The sequence below is a fragment of the Astatotilapia calliptera genome, chromosome 20 (assembly GCF_900246225.1).
Source record: "Astatotilapia calliptera chromosome 20, fAstCal1.2, whole genome shotgun sequence".
Classification (NCBI taxonomy): Eukaryota; Metazoa; Chordata; class Actinopteri; order Cichliformes; family Cichlidae; genus Astatotilapia; species Astatotilapia calliptera.
Window position 1 is genome coordinate 30,453,301 of NC_039321.1, and position 27,490 is coordinate 30,480,790.

Sequence of the window (27,490 nt, forward strand, 5' to 3'; positions counted from 1 at the left end):
AAAGTCCCGGACTTGGCCCATGCACTCGCGCATTCATGGCTAAAGCCTCTATTTAGGTGAGAATCTGCTACCCTCTTGTGGTCACATAGAGAACTGTACTTAACACTCAGATGAATAGCAGAGAACTTCTCTCACATAACTCTATTTCTTCCAAACAGCAGGTGAATTCTGCACCTCTTTTCACATCCTTGCCAGATACCTGGCTGCACTCTCACCTGCACTAACCCTGCGGGTTCACAGGTGCTTTTGAGCTCTGATCGTGTTGCCAGGAAACCTCATCACAGCAAGGCTGTCTGATCAAAGGGGGTTTTTTATGTTAAAATTGTGGCCTCAAAATACCTTTCACTTTGGAAAGAGCTGCTAACAGGCGGTCTGCTAACCCTGACATATTTTCCTTTGATTTTGCTGCAGTTGCTGTGAAGTTATACAAGACACTTGAAGCTTAAATCAGTGTCTCAAAGGAGAAGCAAAAAATCGCTTTTCTTTGATGAATCTTCTTTATGTGCACTTTTCTGAAATAGATTGACGTCATAGAGGTGAGCACGACTCAAAACAGTGACTCCATTACATTTCCATCACTGCACACATGCAATCAAAGAGTCTTTGAACGAAGCCCATTGTAGCATGCATTTGGCAGGGTGCAAACTGAGTGAAGCCACAGAAAATTCATTCTTGGTGTGACCAGCAGATGGCGCTACGCTGCCAGGGTTAGACAGTCTGTTTAAACGTGCCTACAAGTTTGGTGCTATGAGAGTGTTGAACATTTCTTCATTAATATGAAATATAAAATAAATTACAATTTTGCGTGAGGCTGCATTGATTTTACAGCTGGCAGGTCTCACGGAAAGGGCGAAGGCCTTCCTCCAGACCAGGATGAAACAATGGGCAAACATCTGCTCTTGATGATCCCACACATTCAAGAAACAAGAAACAAAAGTATGATCTGCTTACAACAGAACGCCAATAACAGTGATGACAACATGCTTCCAAAAAGACTCGACTTATACACGTCGCCTTCCAAGTAAAGTCAAACCTATCAGTCGCCTTGAAATACCAGAGCCATAATAGATCAACTCAATGATTGACCCATTAAGTATCTTGTTGAGCTATAAACGATCCAGCTGGTCATTTGTTATCTATTTTAGTGGAGGCTAAGACCTGCACATACTTTTCATGTTCACATGTTTGGAACTGCATAGCAACTGAGCCACTAACAGCCAACAACAGCGAACAAGCTGAGTGGTCTTATCAGCCTTTCCACTTTTGGAGCTGCTCTGAAAAGTGTCCAGTGTAAGCTTTGTTGTGGTTTCTTCATCTTCCACAGTTCCTCTAATGGGTCTCAGAACACAAATAGGGGTTTTTAACTGATTCAGTTTTGAGACAGATGCACAGGCGAATGACTGGAAACAGTTGCATGTTTTCTCTAAAATCTCTACCATGTCAGTTCTATCTGATTCTGCCTCCCCTTCAGCTTGGCAGACCACTTTGTTTCCAATATGAGGACATTTTTTGACCAGTGTCTGACTGCCACTGATAAAAAAAAGACATAAATAATTTTCTTTGGCTGTTCTCCCTGCTTCCAATAGCTGTATGGAAAATATGTTGAATATGGTGCTCTGCAGTTATTACATGTCATCGATGACAAACATCCGACAGACGAGCTGCTCTTTCCATTTCATTACCTGCACATATAAGTCTGTTAATTACAGTAATGGTTCTTTTCACCCAGTGATCCAGCTGCAATATAAAAATAAGAACACTAACAACCTGAACTGGTTACCTAACTTAGTAATTTCCATTATTATATATTATTTTGCTATGAATTATATCGTACGTAATACATTGTTTGAAAAGTGTCTTCACTTAATTATTTAAACAGATTTTAGTGACATCAATATGTTGACATATTTTATGTGAGTAGGAAGAAAATGAACTTGTATGAACTCATCCCACCAGGATTAGATTAAGCACCACAGGCAGCTAAGGATAGAAACTGTCTGTTAGCCCCCAGGCCATTCACTGAAATTTAGAAGTAGTAACTTAGCAACGAATAAATAATAAACGTGTCAATATATTATCAGACAATTATTTTTATTTTATGTTTTTTACCCATCTCTTTCTACACCAGGCCTAAACTGGTACATACTCTTTCTGGGTTTACAGGAAGTGTTTGCCTCAGTGATTGCTGATAGGAAATGGCCCAACAGTATCGTGGCTGTTGCTGAAATCTTGAGTAAATCTTGTTATCTGTTGTGATTACAACAATAAACTGATGAAACATGCTTTTAAACTTAATGGCTGCGGAGACATACTTCCTTTGTTTACTTGCTTTTCCCCATACTTCATGTGTGCATAACAAAGCTTTTGATCAGCCTAAGGTGTTAAGAATAGGAATTAATGCAAACAACACAAAATTCATGTCATCACAAACATGTTTTAAGAACTGTTGAATTTATGAGTTTCAGCAAGTTTTTTTTCATCTTTTTCAAAATTATTTTTTGAAAGCACAGCGAGCTGAAAGAGAGGAAGGAATGTGCTTACACACCACTCTTTATCATTAGTTATTATTCACCTCTGGCTCTCTTCCACAGTGCATTCTTTCTCTTGTCTTCCTCCCATCACTCCCAACGGTCTTGGCAGATGGCTGACCCTCCCCGAACATGATTCTGGTGGTTCTTCCTGTTAGAAAGGAGTTTTTCCTTCCCACTGTCACCAAGTGTTCCATCAAAGGGGATCATTTGAATGTTGGGGTTTTGTCTCTGTCATTGTAGTGTCTTTACCTTACAATATAAAGTGCCTTGAGGCAACTCCCGATTTGATTTAAGACTGAATTGAAAGTTTGCGCTGAACATACATTTTGAGTAATGTAATTAATACCCATTTCTAATCACCAACCAGTTAATTTTTTTTATCTTTATCTGGGACTTTATTGTATATTTCACTTTCCACATTGAAGGTAGGCTGCCGTTATGCAGAATGCGATACATTTCAAACAAAAAACAGCAAATAAATATACAAAGCCAAAATAAACTTAAAAACATTACAATTTTATTAAAAAATAGTAGCCTAATTCCGTTTGTGGGAAACTGATGTCTCCGTTTACAGGCAAATAATAAAAAAAAACGTCCCCATTGAGCAGTCTCAACCCCCCCTTCTGCCACCCTCTGCATTATTGAAAGGGGCGGTCTGGAAAGAGTCTAAGCGGATCCTGCAGTGTGTGTGTGTGTGTGTGTGTGTGTGTGTGTGTGTGTGTGTGTGTGTGTGTGTGTGTGTGTGTGTGTGTGTGTGTGGTAGAGAGAGAGAGAGGCTACCGTGACAGCGTCTCTTGATGCTGAAGCGCTGTCGCAGTGGGCTGAACCGCTGTTTCTTCTTTGTTCCGTCAGGGTAACCATCTGAGTATTTTACGGAGATAAACAGAAGAAAGTGTCATTCAGTCGCAATGGGGAAGGTGGAGGGAGGAATGAAATGCGTGAAGTACCTGCTGTTCGTGTTCAACTTCACATTCTGGGTAAGTGGATGTTTTCGGTTCCGGTGCTGATGAGATGCAAGTTGCGCGTAAATAAACGACGAGCAAGTGCAGCAGTGCGGAATAGCAACTCTCACTCCGCGCGGCAGACTTTCGCGTCCACGTGGTGTTTTAGCGGTGATGCAAAGGCGCTTTGCGGTTTTCACCCACGAATATCTGCTTTGTTTCGTTGCTTTCCAGCACGGGTTTGGGCTGTTCTGCGTGGCGCTGAAAGGGTGACAGCTAGAGGTTTTTTAGTTTTGGCTCTCCGGTCTCAAATCAGATTTTCCACAGAGGAAAATCCCGCCCCCCTTCTTCTTCCCGGGGAAGCGTGTTTTTGAAAGGAAGACTGAATGAAAAGGCAGAGAGGGACACAGATTGAGACACAGCAGCGTGGAAAACAAGCTGAGCTCTTTGCGCTCTGTGCTGTATTTCCTCATTAACACAAACTGTCAACTGACTTGTAATCAAGAAAAGCTCTGCTCGCACTTCTGTTTTCTTTACAAGCAGCACTCAGAGATAAACTCATGCTACTCCAGACAGTCAGGTGGCTGCCAATGATGGATATACGTCGGTGTGTTATTTTGTCTTGTGCACATGCTTTCCACACGTGAATAAACCTCACAGGTTTGGCTATTCATTCCTTACAGATTCTTTGTGTGACCGTGAGTGTTGGGCTGCACTTTGCCTTTATTTATGCCGCTGTTCACACTCACCACTCATGGACAAGTTTCTTTGTGTGTGTGTATCTTTGCGTGTGTGAAAGAGACTTTTCCAACAAGCATCTGTGGAGTGGATCAGCGCCCTGTGAAAGGATCTATTGTGACAGTGGGACAATGGCATAATTTCAGGCTGCTGCTCGAGCCCTGGCTGCTCCTGCTTGGCTAAGCAGCAAAGCTTGCATGAGTCCCACTTCTCCTACGATTGACTGGTCCCACCATTGGCAAACTCCACTATCCCTGGCTTGATGGCACCTGTGAGTGGACACTTGCATGCCGAGGGGTAAAAATGAGAGATATGACAGGGTGAGAAAGAGTTAGCCATCCGATAGGCAAGAGTTAAAGATTTAGAGATGGAGGATGTACAGTGAGGCAGACAGTGAATGTGACAGAAGAGAAAAGGGTCACTGGGAGATTGCGAGGGATAGTGTGTGCGTGCTCACATGGTGTAAGAGGGACAGTTGGCTTGAATTTGACCCAGATAAAGACAGAAAACAGATCAGTATGAGCGTGTTGGAGTGCTCTGTGGATGAATGCCGACTGCTTGTGTTACAAATGAAAAAATGAAAACAGAAACTATTCTTCATTTGCAGTTTTTAGTCTGCTTGATTACCCACCACTCATAATCGTTGCACGCCAATTCCCGCTGGGCCGCAGTCCTCTCTGTTGTTTATGGAGTGAGTGATGAAGAGAAGGGAATGATGAAAGCAAATAGGATTTCTTTGAAATCCCCTCCTGAGCCCCAGTTGACGGTTGAACACTAATACTCTGACTGTAGACCGTTAAACAGAAAATAAATCGTTTTTTTACCTCAAGTATATAAAGAGTGATATTACTGTAGTTATACACATGAAACACACACAGACACACACTCCAGCTCCCACCATTCGGGTGAGATGAGATTCCCGCAGAACCCTGTTAAAGAAAAGGCCACTGATTAAACGCAGGCCAAGCTATTGTGTATATTTCACCATATTTCTTCTGTAAACAGACCATCAGTACCTCGCTGCCTTGTCTGCTCTGTGTTCTTTGCCCTATTTAGTAAAAAATTAAGCCAGCAAGGTAAACAGAAGGCTACAAGGCAAACACTGTCTCAGAGTGTTGTGCACAAAAGGTGCAGTAGGAAACTTTAGTTTACCGGTTATCAGTCCAACAGAAAATAATGTCCTTGTTCTTGTGCAGAGATTATCATCTTAAAAAGGTCACACATGTGCTTGTAATCTTTTCTTCCACAGTTTCTCAGTTTGTTACAAATGATACCATTTATCTGATGCAGTCAAACTGCAACGTTGTTACTTATGAGTCAGCTATAGTGACACTGGGTATCACATTGAGGGAAAGTTTTGTTCTCCTGTTTTTACATCTAAAGAGCATCCGATGCAATTTCTAAATAGAGTAGGATCTAAGTATGCGCCAGCTGCTTTTTCACGGATCAAACATATCAAACATTGTGATCTGCATTCTGTAAATCGTGGTATAAATTAATACAAAAACATATTTTTCCCACAATCAATTAGAAAGGAAGATTTACTTTCTTTCTAATTGAAAATGAAAGCGCCTGCTGGGGAGAGTACCAAGTCTTTCACAGAAATGAAATGACCTTATCCAAAGCAAATGAAAGCCACAAGACTCATAAAGTCAAGATGTAACAGTACAAAGAGAACTGAAACAGAACTGAAAAACCCTGCATGAATACAGTATTTAATGCAACCAAACCAACCAACTAAAAGACAAACAAAACAGAGCACTGGGGTCATGTAGGACTTTTAACACGCATGCAGCAGAACAGGGTAAGAGTACGCTAAAGGGACATCACTTCAGGAAACATTCAAATGTCAGCTGGGATAGTTTGCAACTCTTCAAGCCACCCTATTCTCAAACTGCTGAATTAAGAAAATTGATGGATGGATGGAAAGTAAGTGGCTTATGAACCTAAAGGACACGAGATCAAGAAAAACTGGTATCCCATGTTGACACGTTGAGTAATTAATTCCCTTGTAAATGTCAGACTCCACTGGCTCCAGCTCACATAATTCTTGTATGGCATCATGTTATTTGACATTTTTTGTTTGCTTTCCTGCTGCCACTTCAGCTGGAGCAGGTTACTCATACTTTGACCGCTGTCTGGATACATTTAGAAGACATTGTTTTGAAGATTTCTGGTAAAAAGCCTAAAAAAACACTTTTTGTAGATGTGTTTCACTCCACCAGCCCCGCCTGTGGCTGAGTACAATAGCATTTACTCCACCCATAATTATGTCGCTCCTATTTACACTTTGCTGCTGCCCATCATTTTTAATGTGCCCTTGCTTCTGTTTTTTCCTGAACATGTACCAGACAAAAGACTATTTTAAAAAAAGCTTAACCAATTACTGCTGGATTTGAATTGTTTGAAAGGGATTTTTCTTGTTACTTTTATAAACTATTTTTGGTTTAATATACAGTAAAGCTCTTTTTTTGTCTGAACTAGAAAGTGGATAATGCCACAGACTGTCTGACCAAGACCACAGCCCTGTGTCAGCTCAGCCCCTGTTTTCATGGAAATTCCCCTCACAAAAACACTATGTAACGGCACTTTTAAAAAGCAGGCCTTAAACTGTAAAAGAACCTCAATAAAGCTCCAATACCAAGATTTCCATCCATTCCTGCAAATATCCAGACATAAAAGGCATTGGTACTGAAGGGGGGACACAGGGAAAAACTGGTGTTTTGGAGACTTAGGCTATACAGAACACACCCGAGAGATTTTAATACTCTGAACAAAATGTGTCCGTAGTCTGTGCATGCAAGCAGAGGAGTCTTCTAATGACTTACTCCCTCCTTTTCTCTCTCCCATCCCTATTCCAGTCTCTCTTTCATTGTGTCTGTCAGTTTCCATCCTATTGTGCACTAATGCATATAGTCACAGGGAGACAGTGGGTCTTTGTCCTTTGGTGAGATTGGGAGGGCGAGGCTGCGATGAGGTGGGGTTAAAGAAGGGGGGCTACATGGGGATAATCAGGGGGTGGTAGCAGAAAACAAGGGAGGGGTGTGGCAGGGGAGTTGGGGGGGGGGGGGGGTAAACCAGGGGGATATGAAAGCAGAGAGGGTATTAATGGGACCTTTGGGATATTCCGGCTCATGATGGGAATGCATTTAGCGTGGCAGCTACTGACTGCAGTGTTTTGAAATGTGATTTGGAAAAAGGCTTTTAAATGCAATCACAGCAGTAATGAGCACAAACCTCGTTCAACCTCAGAACCACCTGCTCTTCAAAACAGCCGCAGCACGATCTACAGCAGCCCGAGACGGCCTTGCTCTTCCAACAGCACTGTGTGCATATCCACAAAATCCAGTAGGAAGCAGTAACCGCTTCACATTTTGCACCAACACCATCGCACCAGGTGTTCTGACAAATACCACCGTTAAATAGATCCAGAGCCCCTCTCCACGCTAATCCAGCCTGGTTCAGTAAGTCTGCAGATCCTTTACTTCGCTGTGCTTTATCACTTTGGACCTGCTAATCCTGAAACCCCAAGAGCTCAGCTGTCCCATACATCACCACGCATCACACTAAATCCTCGATTCGGGGGGAAACCGGCTTCCCAGCACCTGTCCCATTCCGATGCTTTACAGCTGAGCTGCTGGCTTCACTTTAAACCAACACTGTAAAATACAACCTGTGGAAAGAAAGAGGCACAGGAGTCAGCAGAATAAGGGGGAAGATTAGATATACAAAGCAAAGAAATGGAAAAAAGAGAGAGCAAAGTAAACAAAAGCAGCATTAAGATGGAAAAGTTTGTTTTTGTCTGAATTTGGCAGCAGAGCTTCTTTCTCCAAATAAATTCACCTAACAGAGCTTGAGGACACATAAACAGACACACAAACATCGGTCTACCTAAATTCTAGAACTAGGATGGCAAGAAACCATGTGACTCCTAAATACTCACAATTTAGACAAGTCGTTTTATTTCTCCGTGCACACAAACACACACACACGTATCGGTGCTGTTGTTTTGAAGCTCAACATGAAGGTTTTTAGACTGGATTATCCTCAGGGGGCCGAGCGATCATTAAAACCTCTCTATACTGATCTGTAAGTGGAGCATCCACAGTGACCCCTGCTACTCACATCTCTGTAAAAAGGGGAAAATACATCCAGTTGAAGGTCTTTGCAGCACTTACGGAACACGTTCTTGCTGTGTAACGCTCCCTGAAAGTAAGAGGCTTGAGTATGATTTTGTTTAATGCATAGTAACAGAGGTTTAGATGAAGGAAAATATGAGCGACATGTAACCACATTTCCAAACAAACAGGAGAGCCTGTTTAAGCTCAAGGTGCCACAGTGCTGCACACAGCCAAGCTGGTCATTTTCTCCCCACTGGGAAGCCAGTGGTCGTTAAAGGGTGTTTCCGTGTTACGTAAGATGGCTTTGCTCTGCTCCAGGGCTAAAATGCTCAGATGATCCACCCTTAATGTGGACAGACATTTTCACACAAAAGTGTGACACGTTCGCCTGTCTGCTCCTTTAAACTGAATCTATAAAGAGGGTGAAGGGATTGTTGTGTCTTTCAGGAACACCAGCAGGAGGAAGGAGAGAGCCGGTTTGCAAATGGAAAAAAAAAGTGCTGGGAAAAAGCAGCGCTTTTGTGATCCTGGCTTAAAACAGTGACCGAGATCAAGAGAAAAGATAGTATTTGTATGAAAAACATAGTTCAGTGTAAAATATATCCAGGAGTCTGCTTATTTTTGCAACTCAGTGCATTAAATGCATCTGGTATTTTTGAGGGTTTGGTTACTATTAAAGCAGCACATCATTGTCAGCTATTTTTTATCATTTATTTATATAGAGAGTATGTCTCCTCTCGTTCTTTCTCCACCCAGCTGATGGGCTCCTTCGTTCTGGCGGTGGGACTGTGGCTCCGTTTCGACCCAGAAACTGTTTCTCTGCTCAGCGGCGATAAGGCACCAGATACCTTCTTCATTGGTGAGCACCACAGCGCACCTTCGCTCATCTTTACAGCCAAGTCTGGCACGTTATAATTGTGTAACAATACGCCGAACCACATCCAGCACAATGCTGTTGATTTAACACATGTGTGGGTTAATTCACCGCAGGTTTTGGTAAAAGCTCTGTAAAACGCTTGTTGTCAACTGAATGTGATGAATTGTGTTTTCGTCACCACTGGGAGTTGTTTTTCTAGTAAAGTCCGGTTTGGGTTTGGGTTTTAAAGAAACGCAGCTGGGAAATCACTTTAAATGGGTCAAGGGAAGGTCTGCTGTTTCTGTTAACAATTAAGCTGAATATTAGGAATAGAAATGGAGAAGTAAGGCAGGAATTGTGCCAGTTGAGTGGCTTGTTTGATAAATGTGCATTAACTTATTAAAGCATCAAATGTTCTCTCACACTTTTTAAATTAGCAAACTTTCATGCTGGCGATGAGTGGGAATAACAGGAAGTGACTGTGGTGCAGTGTGAATACATTAGTGGACTCGCACGGGTGTGCACCACCTTTTAATCGGTCAATCTGCCCAGATGGAAAGAAAGAGGAGGAGGGGAGAAATATATGGACAATTAAAGAGAGTTACATCATGCAAATGGCAAACCTTTGAAGCAAAAATTGGACATAGCATAATAATAAAGTGCTGAATGTTGAAGGGGGGGAGAGGAGTGGATTTACAAGGGTTTTCATGAGCTGAACACATAGTTTGTGTCATACTGAAGATATTTGTGGTTTCTTTTTAGGAAAAGAGATGCTTCTACTCTTGACTCCAGTCCAGCTAAACTGCTTTGGGGGATAACATGGTGTAATGGTAGACTACCTCTGGGAGAAATATTTGCTTACAGAATCCTGTAACACTGTTAAGGCATTTCAACACTTCTGCAAGAGTGCCTGTGAACTGAAGTCAGACGTCCATTGGAATTGACGGAGTGGGTGGCCCCTGTCGGGTCCTCTGAGCGTCTAGTGCTACACATGGGTTTGACAGCGAGCGCTGTACCCACAGCTGAGCACCCTCAACAGTTGCTAGGGCTTGTTTCCATAGCATCAAACCCACACAAAACTTTCTTTTTAGTTGAAAATTATTTTTAAGATGGAAGATAAAATAAGTTGGGACACAGAGGAAAAAAGGAAAATCTGATTTCCAGTATTTTCTTTCTTTCTTTCTTTCTTTCCCAAACAACAGTTTTGTTTAGCTTGTGGCGCAGTGCGAGCAGCAACATCACTTGTCACCAGATGGAAGAAGTTAAAAGCTAATTAGCCATCCTTAACTGACAGCACATTTAACACCTCCTGCTGTCAAAACTCTTTACAGGCAACTAAAGAAAAACCTGCAGGGTTACTGTATTGCACTTTGAGAAACCAGACCTCTCTGTCTCACTCTGACCTGACCCCATATAACATGAGAGCACCCTGCCTTAAACTACCCTCTGTGGAGCTGTTGCCTCACAACAGACCCCACTTGCATGAGATTACATGGAGCGGATCTGTTGAGTTCCTCCCTACAGACCAGCCCATGATGCACTGTGTGTTTCCTAATGAGACACTGAATGGTTAGCCAAGGGGCATGGCATGAAGCATCCACTCAGACCTCCCTCTAAGTCAGGCTTTTGCTATTAAGGGTATTTACTGAGGACGCCATTAAAGGGCACAACAAGAAGGGCTACTCTTAAAAAGGGATGTGGCCAAGCACCAATTTACACAGCAAACAGTACAATCAGAAATTATAATGCCTCTGTTTGTTTTCCTTGGCACTACGACTAACTCAGATTACAATCCTAGTCCTATGCTGCCCCCTTGTGGTGACTCTGTAACATAACCTAATCACCAAAGGAACAAGATGCGGGGGAAAGCTGAGCGTGTTGACACGAACACAAGAAATCTTTTGTATACCATTCCTGTTCATATTAACAAGAACCTTTTATGTTCCTCCAGGTGTGTACATACTTATTGGTGCCGGCGGTCTGGTGATGCTGGTCGGTTTCTTTGGCTGCTGTGGAGCCGTTAGAGAATCACAGTGCCTGCTGGGTTCAGTGAGTAAAAATGCACACACATCATAAGCAAAACTCCAACTGGAATGCACTTTTGGCATTTTATACTTCCGAGTAGTAAACGCTTAATCCCTTTTTGCAGTTCTTTGCCTGTCTGCTGATCATCTTTGGGTCTGAGGTGGCAGCAGGAGTGTTTGGATTCTTAAACAAAGACAAGGTACGTTCATTGTTTCACTGTTTTTGGAAACTGCAAGCAGTACCAATAGTCCAAATTCACTTTTCTTGTCTTACACAGATAATTGAAGATGTCCAGAACTTCTACGCAAAAACCTACAATGAAAACAGCAACGGCACTTTGATCCTCTCTTACCAGAAAGTGGTACATATAGAAGAAAACAATTATGATCAACTACATATATGAGGAATCATTGCTTTTTTTTAATGCTCCCTATAATAGGCCTTGTCTTCTCATATTTTTCCTCCCATTTTAAGCTGAGCTGTTGTGGAACTATAGAAAACCGATGCCCCGATGCTGAAAAAGACACCCGGGTAAGACCTCGAGCAGCTCTATACAATCAGCAGAAATTAAATTGGTTGATATCAAATGAATGAGTCTGGTGCCTTACAAAACATCTCCTCTGCAGGACTGCGAGACGGGCATCAAAGACTTCTTCAACAGTAAACTCTTCATCGTCGGATACGTGGGCATAGGAATTGCTGGTGTCATGGTGAGCAGGGAGAAGAGAAAAGTCAGGAATGCACATACGTACGTGATGGCGGATAATAAGATGATTTGTGTTTGCTGCTCTACAGATCATTGGGATGATTTTCAGCATGGTGCTCTGCTGTGCCATTCGCAACAGCAGGGAGGTCATCTAAGACGGATCCTTGGCCTCTGCTCTGACCTGCTTCTGTATCCAGCCCGTAAAGACTGTACAGCAATTCGTATTAAATGTCATCTCCTGTCTGTCAACCACCTGGGGAGCCAGGAAGTAGAACATGTTCGAAACAATCCCTTTCCACTGCAGTGCTCATCCCCTCCCTTGTGCAATGATCTTTTGGTTTGTTTTGTTGCTTATTTATTTCCAGTCCAAAGCAAACAACCACAGTCGACCTTTCACAGCATTCTGGGAAGACTTTCACATATCAAATGGGAGCAGTACAAATTCTATTGCGGAGCAGACAACCTGTCAAATAGCTTTTCCTAATGGCCACAAATTTTGAACCCACATACTATCACAGCAGTGTGAAAGCTTTTTCACACAGCCTTGACGCTGACCCCTGGGCTGTGGGAAACTTAAGCCTGAGAAAGCAATCTGAGGTGAAAGCTGCTGAGTTTGCTTATCTGTGCGCACAGAAACACACACACAGACACGCAAATACAGCTATGTTGTGCTACGTGAGCCCACGATCTTAAAAAAGATTTCTGCATCTCAGAGACCGTTTTGATTGGTTGGATCGGTGTGGAGCGTTACTCATGCGCGCTGTATTTCGATCCGGCAGGCATCCATCGGGATGCCCCATCACAGTGTGAGCGGACACTCCGTGAACCACTCAAACCACACAGGTTACACTAAATGACCAAAATCCAATGATCTTATTAAAGAACTCGTTCATATTTAGGGAAATCCACCTATTTGGTTTATTTTTAGAGTTAAGTGAACAGATTGAGGCCCAGTAAACATACATTACAGCCAGTTAGCTTAACTTAAGACAGTCAACATGTCGTCTCGTAGAAGAAGGAAAAATGTGTTCGCACTTTTTTTGTTACCTTTGGAAGGATTCAGTTTTTTTTCCATGTGTTCAGTATTTACTCTCAAACAATTAAGTTTGGATGTAACTTCCTATTTAACAAATATGAAAGCAGCATTCATCCTGTCATGTGGCTCATGGACAGAAAGTGAGTGTATTTCTCAGAACTCTCATATCTTTGCAGAACTAGGTTACTTTGCATGATAATGTTCATATACGAGCATAATATGTTGTCTAATTTAAGTACTACATTCCCAAGCTGGTGTGTGCTGATGAGTTAGGCAGATCACCAAACTCCAAATTCCTCTATTGAGCAGGAATGAGCATGAAGGCTACCTGAAGAGTTACACAAATGTGCTTTTGCAAATCCAAAAGAATATATATTAACTTCATTTAAAAGCATCTTGTGTGGTCCAATGAAAATAATCTGTTATGTAATAAAGCGTCCCATCAGACACTGTATAGAAGACCCAGACCCAGCGGTCATGTTTACAGGCTAAACTATCCAGTCAGCTGAGAACAGGCACAGGTGGTGGTTAAATGTGCTCATCTAAGCCAGGCCTCTGATGTCTTCTCACTTGCGTCAGTTTTCTCTCGGTGCCTTAAAATTACACCACCCTCAAAAAGAAGCAGTAGAATAGTCTCTATATTTGACTCAGTTCATTAACCTCAGCGTGTAGGAGGGAAGGATAGACGACTCAGCCTGGGTTGTTTCCACCTATCCAGCTTAAATCAGGCCATTGCTTATTCTATAGGACGTTTTCCAGCAGGCAGGACAGTAGGATGTAAATATGTTTCCTTTTCTATTGTACATTGTTTGTGCTAAATGTGATAGTTACTATTTAACATGCTGTGTTTAGACAGATGTTGGCAGTAGCTGTACAGTGTAATAGTGGCGAGATTGTTTGTATCCACACAGCTCGAACAGCGTCTGATTGATGTGCCTTTCTTGAAGCTGGTCGGTGAGCTGAACGTAGTGAATAAATGTAGCAACAGCGTGCACGTTTGTAGACTTGGACTGCAGTTAGCTGTCAAATGTATTCGACGAGTAGCAGACGGGGCTCGACTCGCCATTTTATGGCGTGTTTCACAGTGCTGCGTTCAACTCGAGCTCAGCCAAGGAAGCTGACGTGGTGCGAGCAACGACTTTCCTGCCAAATATTTCAAAAGGCTTTTGGTACCAAGGAATCCTGTAACGAGGACTCAAAACAATCATTTTAATGCTGATTAAGTTCCAACAATCAAGCTGCGTCAGACATGCTGGTCAATATTACTATTCTTTGTTTTTTCCATTGCATTGTAATGTGGCACAAGCGATGACAACAAGTGAGACTTGATAACCACTTCAGGGTGCCAGGAGGCAGTGTTTACTCTGAAGACTGAAGCAACACAGGACTATCACCAGACTGTCACTTCAGAGGCACAGTTTACTGCTACCAAAGCCACCAATCTGTTGCTGTCTTCCTCATTTCTATTTGTTAGAGCAAATCTGGAGATGTAACACACTGTGCACCTCAAAAACAAAAACTCTGTACACAGTCAAGCCTTTCATAGATGATTGTGTGTTAATTTATTTTGATACCATTCCAGGCCTCTCAGGAATATAGGTGTTTGAAGTTTAATAAAGCTTTTTGAAGGTTTTGTAGAGCTTCACGTGTCTGTCCTTCCATTATTGCATCACAGACATTTGCACAAGTGCACACAGGGAGGACATGCTGGTCTTTATTGGCCATTTCCTTTTGGAAAAGTGTTCAGTGGTAGTAGATTTACAATTGTATGTGGATGATTAAAGCAGATACAAGTTTATATATAAACTCTGAAAGCATTGACGTTTCTTTTTGCACATACACAGATTTAAAGTGTGTGAGATTGTTGTTTAATATCTTGGGATCGGTCCACACGTTCACGCAGGATGTCAGTGACACGCTCACGGCACACTTCTAGCAATTTCCATTAATGAAATCCATCTGCAGCATTTTCCTGGATGCGCTCTAAATGTAGCGATATTTTTACCTCACATCATGAGAAGTGCTGACACAGCAAAGCTCCTTTAGAAAATAAAATGCAAATAATTTAGTAGTTTCTAAATGCAGCACTGCACAATTTAGAAGCAATGGTGATCCCCAGGAAAACCAGTGAAATCTCCAGTGATTAAGTAGGTTTCCAGATTTAGTTGCATGAGTTTCATGTCAGAGGTTCACATTTCTGCACTTGATCTGTAAGGACAGCTGGATATTAAGTTAAAGGTATAGTTATGTGTGCAATCCAGCTGGCTCAAGGACTGCCCGGGGTGAAATTACCTCAGCACTGCAGCACGAGCACTTTTACTGCCAAAATCTGAACCACGCTTGTGGTGCATGTGTAAAGGAGCAGGGTAACACCTTTCAGGCCTACATAAAAACAAAATATTAAATCATCTGAAGTTAATTTGCTGCCTGTTTCCCATCAGCGAGTGATTACAGACTATAACATTCAACACTTCGAGCCACACACACTCAACACAAACAACAGAAATAAACGCTGCATTTACAGACATTTATTCAGCATTTATGTATTTACAAAAAACTGCTCTAATTTGGCTCCACTTTGCACAGTTTGAGAAAACTGAAGAAAAACCTGCATATTTACATTGGTAGAACAGTTTAAATGACTTTAACCCATGAAAAGGTCGAGCAGGCAGAGAATCTATCATTACACTGTTTACTGCCTCTGAATGCCTAACATGTCATTGTGTGTGTGCTCCTGCATCTCTGACAGCTAGAAATCAGACAGACAACCACAACAGACTAAGAGAACATGGCTACATGTAGGTCATGTAGCACCTTTTTTCTTCCACGTTTGGTCCCAAATGCCAAATGAATCCATCAATAAAGTCTTTACCATTAAACAACATTTCCTTTACCACAAAAATGTGGTTCTCGAAAGTCAGCTGCAGGTGGCCTTGTTGGGCTTTATTTGCAGAGTTAAAAAACACAAACAAAAAATACACAGAGTTGTGTAGAAGAGACTCACAGTGCGCGCTCAAAACTAAAATTCACTTTAGATCAATCACAGTTGTGTATGTGGTGCGAGAACGGGGAACAGGAGACCTCTTAACCAAACGTTTCTTCTTCATCTTTTCTAAACCATCATCCCTAGCTGACAGAATTTGGGATGAGGTTATGCCCCTTTTTTATTTATCCTCTTAAAACAGGACGGAAGTGAAGTAAAAATGTTCTACCACTATTGTTTTATGCTAATTGGCACAGTTATGTCTCTTCATAACATTAAATACCATCACCTCATAGTTGCCAAGATAGAGCAGTTAGATGGAAAACCAGATTAGGGTTGCAATGAAAGGCAGGTGATGGAGTAAAGCTGAGAAAGCAGTGAATAGTCTGGTGCCCCTGAAGCAGAGCTCTGGGCAGGTGAGGAAAGCTCTGTCTCCCAGAAAGATCCAGTGAAGCACATAGACTGGTAAACTTCAACCTCAGTCTCTTAAAAAAAGAGATCTTCATGCTAAAGTCATATTTTTAGACCATTTTAAAATGAATGGCATATCTATGATCCATTTAGCATTTTACTCGAAACCTCCAACAATAAAGAAGGTACACAAAGAGCTGGATCCATTGCTACACTCGGGGCATAGCTGCTGTAATTTAATAAACCAGCAAAGGTTGGAAACAGCTTTTTTTTTTATGCAGAGCAGATGTTGTAGGGTGTGTACCCCAGCAGGAACTCTCCAACACCCACAAAGTACACAACCTGTGCAATGCCAAAGAGCGGGGCTATGACAAGGGCCCGGCAAGTAGCTCCCTTGAGGAAAGCTCCAGGACCCTCTTTTCTCAGGATCTTCCTGCAAATAACAAGACAAGCCCAGAATTAGTCTTTGATTTATGCTATCGAGGCCAAGCCAAGCAGAATGTTTGTTGGTGATGCTGAGAATCCAAAGCTATGATTTAAGCTATGTTCACCTGATACAGTCCACCACGCCACTGTACGTTTCTTCATTAGTTCCTTTTCTGAGTGACTGGAGCCTTGTTTTGACAACTGCATGAGACAGAAAATTATAAATTATGCAAATAATAAAATGATGTTCTTCTTTAAAATGTCACTTTACTTCGTAGTGCACCAAATGAGTCTCTCACCATCACAAGGACTGACAGCCACAGCGGCGATGGATCCAGCCAAGCAGCCAGACAAAAAGGACCAATAGAAAGGGACGGATGGGTCGTCAGATGAATGCTGGCCAAGCTGGTGCACATGTGCAAAAAGAGGAAAGTACACAACAGAGAACGGGATGTCCCTGAAAAGATAAAATACAAACATGTTTGGATTGATAGACAGAAAGATGTAAAACTGGTTGATTAAACATGTGATATGGCAATACATTTGCACATCTCACCTCATCAATGTGGCCCCAAGACCCCTGTATAGTCCTGTAACACCCTTGGTCCTCAGCAGCTCTCTGGTGATCTGTATGGCAGAAGTTCGCATGGCTTGAGGCCCAGGGACGGTGTTATAGGAACGGCTAAGAACTGCGCTGGCCCTGCCCATCTTCAGAGTTGTTACAACAGCGGGCATCACTCTCTGCTGGGCAGCTGGCAGAAACAGGAAATTAAGTATTTTAGAGCTGAAACACCCCCAAACACCAGTTTTGTTTGGGGGTTTTTGCAAATGATTTGCAGATGTAGATGGTTTTACCTATCCTGCCTGCATCCTGCAGCTGGATCTTGAGCATCTCCATGGGTGTGGTGACAATGACCTGGCACATCCCCGCACAGCATCCCGCCAACATCTCCTTGAACACTGTCAACTTACCACTAAGGACCCAAACACGTCGATTAGATAAAAAATAAATAAATAAGAATGACACTGGATGTTAATATGTTCTTAAGTGCTACTCACCCATCTTTGCTCAACATGTGGCGAAAGAAATCATTAGCAGCTAGTTTGATGGCTTTCTCTGGGGTTACCAGGGTTAGATTTACTGCAGCACCTGCAACAACAAACCTGCTTGTGACAAACTTCCTCCTAATGAAGCAAAGGTGCAGACTTGCTGAAACATATTAACTCATCAGTCTGACAGCACATTTTCCAGTGCAGGAAAACAGGAGTATAGAAACTATCCTGACTGTAGGAATGTGCAAAGCAAAACGGAAATGTTTAGCAACAGAACAAAATAGCCTGCCACTAAGCTACTGTGACACAACTGACTGCATTTTTCGCTGCCTTGCACCAAACCATTAATGGGCCAGTTTACTCAGGCTTTGATCCAACACTGAATGTGACTCAGCATCTGTGCGTCTTATTAAATTACCCAGTCTGGTTGTATTGGTTCCACCAATTTCAAATAAGGTCAGGCAATTAAAATGTGTCATAGATCTCTTTGCTTTTACATATATCTGCCAATGTAGGTGATGGCAGTTCTTGCAAAACTAGATAAAGGACTTTGGGGCAAACAATCACTTGTAAAAACTGCAAGTATGGGCAAGTATTACCTCTGTACATGCCAAAGTAGCCCTCAGATTTAACTGTCTTCACTAGGCAGTCCATCCTGGTGAGAAACATGAGATTCACAGTGAAGGTTGTTATCATTCAGTGTAGCAGAATGGTGTCATTACAACATAAGTGTCACTGAAACATAATGATGACACAGCAACAAGAACAGGAACTTGCATAGTAGAAACAATAATGTATTCACACGCATTTTTAAGAAGAAGAAGCACTGGATTATGAAGATACAAACTATACTAGTGTTGTCGCAAACTATCAGTGAGTTTTCATTTGCAGGTGCCGGTCTCACATGTTCTTGTAGATTTGCTGCCCACTGCGCTGGTTCTGCAAGCGCGTCTTGGCCAAGTCGATTGGGAACACACAGGTGACTCCTACCATGCCTGCAATCCCTCCATTGATCAGTTTGGCTGGTAGACTGTACAAAGGCAAGTCGCAACAGACAAGGACATAACAATCATTCTTTTTCCCACCATTTCTGCAGTTACACAAAGAAGGGCGTTGACAGGCGAGGCGAGAAAACCTGCTCAAACTAAGCTGAAGTAATATGAAAGCAACTCATTATGCTTCTTGGTGTGTGACCCATACTAGTGTATCTCTTTGTAGAAGCTATAGAAAATAACTTGTTGACAAAGTAAAGCAAACAACTCACATATAACTGTAATAAAGTGCTACACATCGGCACAAGAGCAAAAGACAGGTGGCAAATTCTGTGTTTATTGTATAAAACTATTGGATTGACAAAAAAACAATTAGAACATGCCTCGTTCCTATTATCTCATCTAACTTGGTGCACAGGTCCGTACCTTATCTGTTGTTGCTGGGCCATGGTTCTTGAATTTGGTGAGTGCAGAAGTTGTTTTAGCACAGAGGGAGAGCAGGCTGAGAGTCCCTGAGAGACACTGAGCAAGGCAAGAGCAGAAATAAGCTCAAGGTGATATATATAGAGGAAAGTCCGGCCCTGCAGAGACAAGGATAAATTTGACTCTCCACCCACTGCATTACCAGCCAAGTTAAAATCAGGGTCAGTTACCCACCAACATCAAAGCACAATCCTAATATCCAAATCAAGGCAGGCATACACCCATCTGCAGTGTGTCATTTCAGATGAATCCAGCTCTTGTCTCGAGGCGTCTTGATTGCAAACATACACTCATACAATGGATAAAATCATAAATTAAAAAACAAACAGCTACTGCGCCTGATAATAACGTGTGATCTGAGTTAGAAAGTTAACTACATCTGCTCTGCCTAATTACAAAAGCTTTACAGTTTTTTGCTTTTTGGTTGTTTTTTTAACCCGTCCTGCAACTTTTTCCCGGGTTGTTAAATTTATTTAGATGTGAAAGACATAGTAAAACATCGGAGCTGTATTCGAAAGAATCGTGGTTACTTACGGAAAAGAGCTGGGACAGCACGCCTTAAAATAAAGACTTTAACGCTGCTTCATATCCACCATCGTCTTGGTTAATAAATTAATGAATGAGTAGAAAGAGGAAGGAGACAAGCTACAGCTAGGTGCGCCTCAGACCTGACTTGGGAACCAATAAAAATTGATTCTCTAAAAACTGGGCGGGACAAACAGACCATGACGCAACATTTATAAGCGTTTCTCTCAGACATCAGCCGAGTAATCCTGATATCTCTGATATGGTTCGTGCTGGCTCACAGCAGGAACCCATTTCCTGGAACCATCATTCTTGCTATTGTTAGGTATTGTACTGGGTCTGTTCATGGTCCAGTTTATTATTATCGCCACCCAACCCCCTAAGCTAAGCAGTAACCAAATTAGCCTTTTTTTTTAAATTTAATTTATTTTTTATTTGTTTATTTAAATGTTTTTATTGTAATTTCACACTTTTAGTCATAAAAGACAAAAAAAATCACAACTGTATTGCATGAACAGACTGTTTTATTGCAATATCATAATAAACTAGAGAACAGAACATGAGATGCACTACAATAACATCAACACACACAAACACGTAGTCATTTTCATTAATAGCTGAATCACTTCCGTGCAAGCGCGCTGCTGCTTGTATTGGAGTATTGTGAGATCTCCACAGCAGACTGGTTCTGTTTCTTCACACTGTCAAGTGTCGTGAAGCACTGATCATAAGGGATACGGCTGGTCCGGACGCAACGGTGTGTGCGTGTGTCACAGCGCCTACAGCTGCAGCAGTGGGCTGCGGGATAATACAGCTGTGGGTTGACATCCTTGGGACAACCAGGAATATGGGCAGCCCGGTACACCAAGGAAAGAGGAACACAGCTACGCTGGATCAAGAAAGTCCTCCCAAATCGTCCCCTCAAATTAGTGTCCTGGAAATGAGGAAACAAGGCTGATGACGACAATATTCAATGAGAACGGAACAAGGTGCCATTAAGATTTTTATATGATTAATATGTGAAAAATCCGCAGAATGTGTTACAGTTTGATATGTCATCATTACCTTCATCACATTTATTGTTGTCTCAAATATTCTCAAAATGTCCATCATACAGTTTGCTTAACCTTTACATCATTGAGTTTCCATGAAAAGTGTAACTGTGTGCAGAAGTTGTCACCTGGGTGTAACAATAGCCACTGCAGATGGTAGTGTTGATGGCCACGCACTGGGTGCAGTCTTGCTTCTCAATCCATAAAGTGTAATTCTTCAGCATACAGGTATACACCGCACCAACCATCAGCACACACAACAGCAAGGATTTCAATGCAAACAGAGGCATGCTAAATCTGTAAACACACACGAATGTACGGACAATTAAAGATACATGCAAGAAAACAGAATAAACAGATGCAATCAGAACGCTATCAATGCAACGTTTGCTTAGTTTCACGCAAACCTAAACTGAAGAGAAAAAAACAAACTGTGACATATGACCTTAGTGATATCTTGGAACTACAGAAGTGTCAGTTCATTGCAGAATCTGTTATGATGAGACGAGTTTGGTTCCCTCCTGTTCCCCTGGAAGTATCTGAAACTATAAAGGATGCCCATCCGCTTTTATGGAAACCTTAATCCACCCTGAGTGCCCCAGTAGACTTTGGTATACATCATTATTCCAATAATCGTGTCAATATCACTGCAGGTTGAAAATGCTGCCACAACATCTGTGCAAACCACAAACAACAAGTTATGCAACTCCAGCCCCGACCCTCAAACGTGTATGGCTGGGCAAAACTGATCCATGTGACTGATTCCACACGTTTTAGGTCGTGAGACGCGAAAGAGTCAAAGAATATTCCTCAAACTCAGTCTCCGTTTAAAAGTGCATTCAAACTTGTGTCAGTAAAACACATTGTAAGCTCCTCATTTAGCAGAGTGAACGCTCACTCGTTGTACTTAATGATGATGATGTTTGAGCAAACAAATCGTTTATAAAATGTGGAACTAGAGAAACAGATTCCTCTGTCTTTATGTTAAAAACAATTAAAGAAAAGTATAAAAGTTCCGAATAGAATCAAATGGAGACAAAATCAGAAATAATCTCATTTTACTTATGAATTCTGCTGTAAGTGTAACTGCTCATATTGGTTTGGCCTGGCTGATGCTGGGTCAGCCCGTGTCCTACAAGTAAGGTAAAAAGGGTATAGCCTCTTTAGCTAAGCCATTAATGCTCCCATAATTCCCATCTGTTCTTAACAGAGGTGGCCATGTGCCCTCAGATTTTTCCTCACTAAATGTTGTAAATAAACACGTTCAGCCAACACATGTAGGAGAGGCCTTTAAATCTGCAGGCATTTTAAAGAACTGCACATGTATCAATTTAAAAATTCAAACTTCATTAATTTTATTCAAGACTCAACTTTACACAATAACCGAGATATAAAATTTAAATGAAAAATATGCAATTTTGTGTATAATTCTAAAAATCTGAGAAACCCCCAAATGCAGCTTCTTTTTCTTACAGGTTAAATCTCTCAACAGTAAATGTATTTCTAACTTTGATTAGATTAAGCTTCCATTTTTCTGATGATAAACCATATAAAATCCACCCTGAAATACATTAACTACGCTTTTATTAAATTATTCATCTTATACTCACCATGCAGTCTGACATTAAAACTTCTTTATTCTTGCGACCTGGTCCCTGATGTTGTCACTCTGTTTTCGCTCCACATTTAACATGACGGTCACAGTTATATACTGCAGCCATCAGATAATTACAGCAAACTGGGTCGTGGACAGTTCACCAATTATCTGTGCCGACACACATCCCGCTTTTTTGAGACCAGCGGATTATTATTTGTATGAGGTATGAGAGAAGAGAACAATCAAACTGATTCATATCTCTCTCCAGACATTACTGTGTCAGTTTAATACTACACGGTACATATTCTGATTAGTGAAGATCAGGGTTAACTTACTTAAGTAGCAATATTAATTACATAAATATTTACATTTTTTGACTACTTGCAATAATCCTTCCATAGTATATGGAACTGGCACACAAAGCTACTATTTCATTTAGAAACAAAACAGGTTTGCACACTTTCAAGTAGCACGCAGAAAAATCAGAAAGTATGCATGTTAAACAATTTAAAATATTTGATACTTACAGGTTAACCTGTAGGTTACAATGGGAATCTTAAAGATGTTTTGAGATTTAGCAGATGCTGCTGGGCTGGTTTGCTGTTCTGTGCTTAACTGCTGTAGTCAGTCACACAGATAGAAGGATCCAGAACTCATCTTGGAGTAGGCCAACTCAATAGACATCATTTCATTTGCCTCCTGTTCAACCCACTCTGTGAATGTGTGATCACTGTGGCATCATCAGATGATGTTCGAGGTTAAACTCTGTGGCTCTGTGTTTCAAGATCGTGCGGGCAACACTTCGTGTTCCAATAAGGCTAAAAAGTGGGGCAGAAACATGAACTGGTTTTGTTTGGGGGCCAAACTGAAGCTGTGCACCAAGGACAGTAGGACACAATATGATCACGGAGTTGTTTTCTGAAAGTTTAGTTAAGTGGTTACATGTTAAACAAAAAAGCAGTATTAAATAAAGATCCACAGTAAACACTTTACATACAGGTGCATCATCCGTAAAGACACCTAAATTACAATGCCAGTATTTTTCAGCGTTGTGCACTGTGCACCTCAAGTGTTCCACTGAAAATGCATTATTTTTGTATGATAACTTGCACATGTAAAGCAGTATGTCATAAAAAAACAGGTTCTTGGCACTTCTTGTGTTTCACTAATGTCATATGCACAAACTGCATGTGAATATAGGCCAATGCAAGACCAAACAAGCGTATTAAGAAACATTAACATTCATCATTAACATACATGAGGAAACAGATGCTTTCAGTGTCTAAATCCAGAAGCATTTCCTTTTAACCTTGTGTTTACATTGCCCTCTCTCACAGAGAGATGTGAATATTTTGAATATGAATATTTCCTACAAGCATTTCATGTGAGATGCAGATTTATGATTTGCATTCACAATGTTGTCTTATGCGTGTGCCACAGTCCAGAAAAGTCTACTGTCATCAAGAGGACATAAATGACCCTCCAGTCACATGATCCTTGATGGTTTAATATTTGTGCAAAACGTGGGGGGAGAGTAGTCTGAATTGGGTTGTGGAGATCTGCCCCAACTCATTCATCGCACTCAATCGCCAGCCGCGAGCGCTTCCAAGTCATCAGAGAGATGCATCCACCTGCCAACCGGCTTCTCCTGCTACACCTGCTCTCATTGACCCATGCTTTCTGTTCACTCGCTCACCCGGATTCAGGTGATGCCCTGCAAGGGCAACGATTGGCTCTTCTCTCAGACCTTCCCCAAGGTGATTGGTGGAGTGACAAGCACTCGGCACGTGACCTCTTCAATGAGCTTCCTCCCACGGATTAGCACGCGCTGCACACCAGGTATAACTAGGGTCAAAAAGACGCGTGGAATCCTTATCACGGTTTGTTGCTTTAACGAGTATTTTGGGAGGGTTAGAATTTGAGCTATCCCAGAGGGAAACATAATTCACAAATGTGTTTAGATTGTTTTTAATTTTATTTTAATTAATTTAAATAAAAGAAGGAACTGAACGCCCCGTTGCATTCTGGGCCGTTCACTGCGATTATTGTTATTTCGATCAAGAAGACTTTTTAAAATGTATTTTATAGCGCAGAGGAAAAAAATATAAGCAGGAAAACTTCAGCTAATGTGTGAGTACAACCTGTTGGTTGCTTTTCGTGTTGTTAGTGACTTTATAGGAAACCTTTGTCAAGATAAGGAATTTAACAAATAACATTTCAGCCCATGCTTTCAGAAGATCTACATCAAAGACTGATGTTTGCTCCATTACGACTACATCGCTGAAATCGGCTACAATAGAAGACGAGCAGCCAAACCCAGACGTGTATATAAAGCTGTGCTTGTATCCAAACACTAGATGGCAGGCAAGCACAGTATCAGACTTGTCTTCTCAGCTGTGAGGAACTCGTGTGTTCCTGCATCTTGTGATTTTATCAGCTTGTTTAACTCTCGCCCACAGGCAGCTGTAAGGTGAAGAGTATAATTCACACAAGCAGAAATGTTTTATGAAGCTCCCAGACCCCAAGGAGATATAATTAACTCAATGCTCAGAGGAACAGGTGTAAAATGAATATGGCCAGATCACAGATGGCATGCAGGGAAATTTGGTTCTGAGCCCACAGAAAAGGTATTTATTGTGTTTTCGTACGAAGGAAATGAGGCTGAGTCGCTGTTAAACGGCATAGCTTTCCTAAACACGTGCACAGAGAAAGCTCCGTAGGCGGCAGTGAACATCCTGCTTCCTCAGTCATATAATAAATGGTCAAGGCAAGGTCCTCTTCACACAGCGAGACAGCCACAAATAAAGAGTGGATGTACATCTTGATGGGGGGGGACAGTCCAGATTTCCAATGAATGAAATCAGAAAATACAGCATCACCAAGGACAACATGTAATAATCTGTTTTCTGGGGCCATAGAAAGGTGCCATAACGCTGATTTTAGAACGATTTGTGTTTTCTGAGAATATCGAACAGCTCAATATGTTCTGTCATCTGAGGCTTTTGCTCCCTACAATCAGCCTATTTTAAGTTGGGTAACAGAGAGATTTTTAGTACTAGGGCCATTTTTGGAAGGAAGAAGAGAAACTACTTTGACCCAAATCATCTCTGGTGTCCTTGAAGACACTTATTAAGAACCTCGGGAATCTGGAGAACACCTCTAGACAGCTCTTCTCCACTTCTCCTCTACTCTCCTTTGTGATCTTCCCTGTCCTAACTTTTATTCCACCTTCCCTTTTTGTCTGTGTGCACCTTCACTTTCACTCACACAGACCCACAAGGCTCCCACAGGGGCTCAAAATCAATCTCACGGTGCTTAAAATAATCAACCTAGTTGAGGCAGAGGGCTTACCAGTAACATGTACAGTAGCTCACGTCCTCACTCCTTATTTTTACCTCCACCCCACCTCCCTGATTGTGAGTGACTGGCAGCCATCTCAGGATTTATTTTGCTTTCTTTTCATTTTAATATTTACCCAGGCTGCCATCATTTCATTTGGAGTTCAATTTTTTTGTCATATAGTTCATATAAATGATTGTATTGTAAGCTGTACTACATCTCTTGTCGAGTGACAGCTGGGGAAGGCTCTTGCTCCTTACCATCGAGAACTGGATTAGCACTGGTCTGATGACTGGATGGATAGATAGGTGGCTGGATGGGTGAAGTCATGTATGGGCAGGGATTCTTATATTTAGATCTGATTCCACATGAGTACCAATTATTTTCTTTTTCTTTTTTTTTAATCTTGTAATGTCACTGCTGTAATTTTCATCATAATCTAAATAAATATTTTCGTAAAAACGTGCAAATCTACTCTATGTACAGTTGCGGTCAACAGTTTGCATGCACTCATCATGGGCATGAAAGTCGTGGTAATTTGGGGCTTTTAATGATTGATTTTTCTGGAATGATTGTACACAATACATCTTTAATGACTAAAAGAATATTACTTGTGTGCTCAAGTTTGAATTTAGTTTGGATTTTCTCTCTTCCACACGAGGTCAAAAGGATATACACAACCTTAAAACAGTATATTGAGTTTATGCATCCCACTAATATTTTTGGTAACCATCAACAAGCTTCTGTCATAGTCTGTCTGATATTTTTGGGGAAAAGCCTAATGTTACCCTGCTTTATCCGTTGCAAAAGCAGTTTTGATGTATGTTTGACATAAATTTCCTGTTGGGACTCCCAATCATGTCAAACCATCCAGCTGTGGGCTTTCTTTGGCCCATTTGACCATAAAACCATCTCCAGAGGCATTTGTCTCGTCCACGTGGGCAGCTCAAAATTTCAGTTGAGTTTGAGTTGAGCTGAAGCTTCTTTCTTGGTCAACACCGTCTCAATCTGTGACAATGTAAAACTCACCTCACTGTGGACATTGACACTGGTGTTCCAGCAATTTCCATATCATGGCAAACACTGAGGTGTTACTGAACATCCTAACCAACCGCTCATCTTTCAGATCTTGTCAAAGTAGAGATGCATCTAAAAAAAAAACTTATACTTAATATACGATTGTTTGGTCAGTCCAACGAGTGCTGTCATGCAAATCCTTTTTATGCTGCAAAGAGAAACTCGCAATTTGCATCACTCAGTATCACTAATGATAATTAAATAGGCTTTAATTATTTTCAAGTTCAAAGGCACTGTAAATCCTTCAGCACCACCACTAAAATAATTACGTGACTGCATGTATGTATTTGAGCCCGTATGTATATATGTTATTATAGCCTCTGTGGATTGGAAATCCTAAATGAATTCAAGATTGTGCACCCAAGTGTTCTTTTTGAAAGTAATTAAAGATAAATGCTGTACAGTCAAAAAAGAACAGATTAAAGAAACTAACGGCCCCAAATGACCAAGACATTCATGCTCATGATGAGTGGGTGTAAACGTCTGACCACAACTGTACGCGCATGTATGAATTTAAGTAATTCACACCATAAATGTGTGGGTGCAAGATGACTCACTTACTGTACACGTGTGTGAAAACCTGCCTATTTACTGAAAA

General features: G+C 41.4%; 3 protein-coding genes across 6 annotated transcripts; 1 reads left to right on the forward strand and 2 right to left on the reverse strand.

Moving 5' to 3' along the window:
* The first annotated feature begins 3,285 nt into the window (after positions 1 to 3,285).
* LOC113012960 (tetraspanin-2-like) lies at positions 3,286 to 14,591 on the forward strand. The gene is made up of 8 exons (XM_026153433.1): positions 3,286 to 3,508; positions 9,088 to 9,190; positions 11,139 to 11,236; positions 11,337 to 11,411; positions 11,490 to 11,573; positions 11,687 to 11,743; positions 11,839 to 11,922; positions 12,008 to 14,591. Exons 1-8 carry the CDS (start codon positions 3,440 to 3,442, stop codon positions 12,071 to 12,073), a joined length of 636 nt encoding a protein of 211 aa, XP_026009218.1. The 5' UTR covers positions 3,286 to 3,439; the 3' UTR covers positions 12,074 to 14,591.
* An 876-nt stretch (positions 14,592 to 15,467) lies between these two features.
* On the reverse strand, positions 15,468 to 19,993 carry LOC113012943 (mitochondrial glutamate carrier 1-like). 2 transcript variants are annotated; one of them, XM_026153407.1, is made up of 11 exons: positions 19,837 to 19,993; positions 19,477 to 19,573; positions 19,246 to 19,400; positions 18,732 to 18,857; positions 18,427 to 18,482; positions 17,834 to 17,924; positions 17,630 to 17,748; positions 17,331 to 17,526; positions 17,074 to 17,231; positions 16,900 to 16,975; positions 15,468 to 16,781 (listed from the first exon to the last, which is right to left on the reverse strand). In XM_026153407.1, exons 2-11 carry the CDS (start codon positions 19,480 to 19,482, stop codon positions 16,622 to 16,624), a joined length of 1,143 nt encoding a protein of 380 aa, XP_026009192.1. In that variant the 5' UTR covers positions 19,483 to 19,573; positions 19,837 to 19,993; the 3' UTR covers positions 15,468 to 16,621. The 2 variants fall into 2 exon arrangements, with proteins under 2 accessions (XP_026009192.1, XP_026009193.1); XM_026153408.1 differs by lacking the exon at positions 19,477 to 19,573 and having other exon boundaries at positions 19,246 to 19,341.
* A 456-nt stretch (positions 19,994 to 20,449) lies between these two features.
* Positions 20,450 to 22,674, reverse strand: LOC113012965 (follitropin subunit beta-like). Of its 3 annotated transcripts, none has more exons than XM_026153441.1 (3): positions 22,490 to 22,674; positions 21,008 to 21,176; positions 20,450 to 20,761 (listed from the first exon to the last, which is right to left on the reverse strand). In XM_026153441.1, exons 2-3 carry the CDS (start codon positions 21,167 to 21,169, stop codon positions 20,450 to 20,452), a joined length of 474 nt encoding a protein of 157 aa, XP_026009226.1. In that variant the 5' UTR covers positions 21,170 to 21,176; positions 22,490 to 22,674. The 3 variants fall into 3 exon arrangements, with proteins under 3 accessions (XP_026009226.1, XP_026009225.1, XP_026009224.1); XM_026153440.1 differs by lacking the exon at positions 22,490 to 22,674 and adding an exon at positions 21,325 to 21,628; XM_026153439.1 differs by lacking the exon at positions 22,490 to 22,674 and having other exon boundaries at positions 21,008 to 21,628.
* Between the last annotated feature and the right edge of the window lie 4,816 nt (positions 22,675 to 27,490).

What these genes read in the sequence shown, in the direction of transcription:
- LOC113012965 (XM_026153441.1), bottom strand. Translation starts at nt 21,169, where the DNA reads ATGCCTCTGTTTGCATTGAAATCCTTGCTGTTGTGTGTGCTGATGGTT. An exon ending in GTGGCTATTGTTACACCCAG is followed by an intron (nt 20,762 to 21,007) that starts GTGACAACTTCT and finishes CCTCATTTCCAG; the next exon opens with GACACTAATTTGAGGGGACG.
- LOC113012943 (XM_026153407.1), bottom strand. An exon ending in CAGCAAATCTACAAGAACAT is followed by an intron (nt 18,483 to 18,731) that starts GTGAGACCGGCA and finishes GTTTCTCACCAG; the next exon opens with GATGGACTGCCTAGTGAAGA. An exon ending in CTTGGGGCCACATTGATGAG is followed by an intron (nt 17,232 to 17,330) that starts GTGAGATGTGCA and finishes TTATCTTTTCAG; the next exon opens with GGACATCCCGTTCTCTGTTG.
- LOC113012960 (XM_026153433.1), top strand. Translation starts at nt 3,440, where the DNA reads ATGGGGAAGGTGGAGGGAGGAATGAAATGCGTGAAGTACCTGCTGTTC. An exon ending in GATTCTTAAACAAAGACAAG is followed by an intron (nt 11,412 to 11,489) that starts GTACGTTCATTG and finishes TGTCTTACACAG; the next exon opens with ATAATTGAAGATGTCCAGAA. An exon ending in ATGCTGAAAAAGACACCCGG is followed by an intron (nt 11,744 to 11,838) that starts GTAAGACCTCGA and finishes TCTCCTCTGCAG; the next exon opens with GACTGCGAGACGGGCATCAA.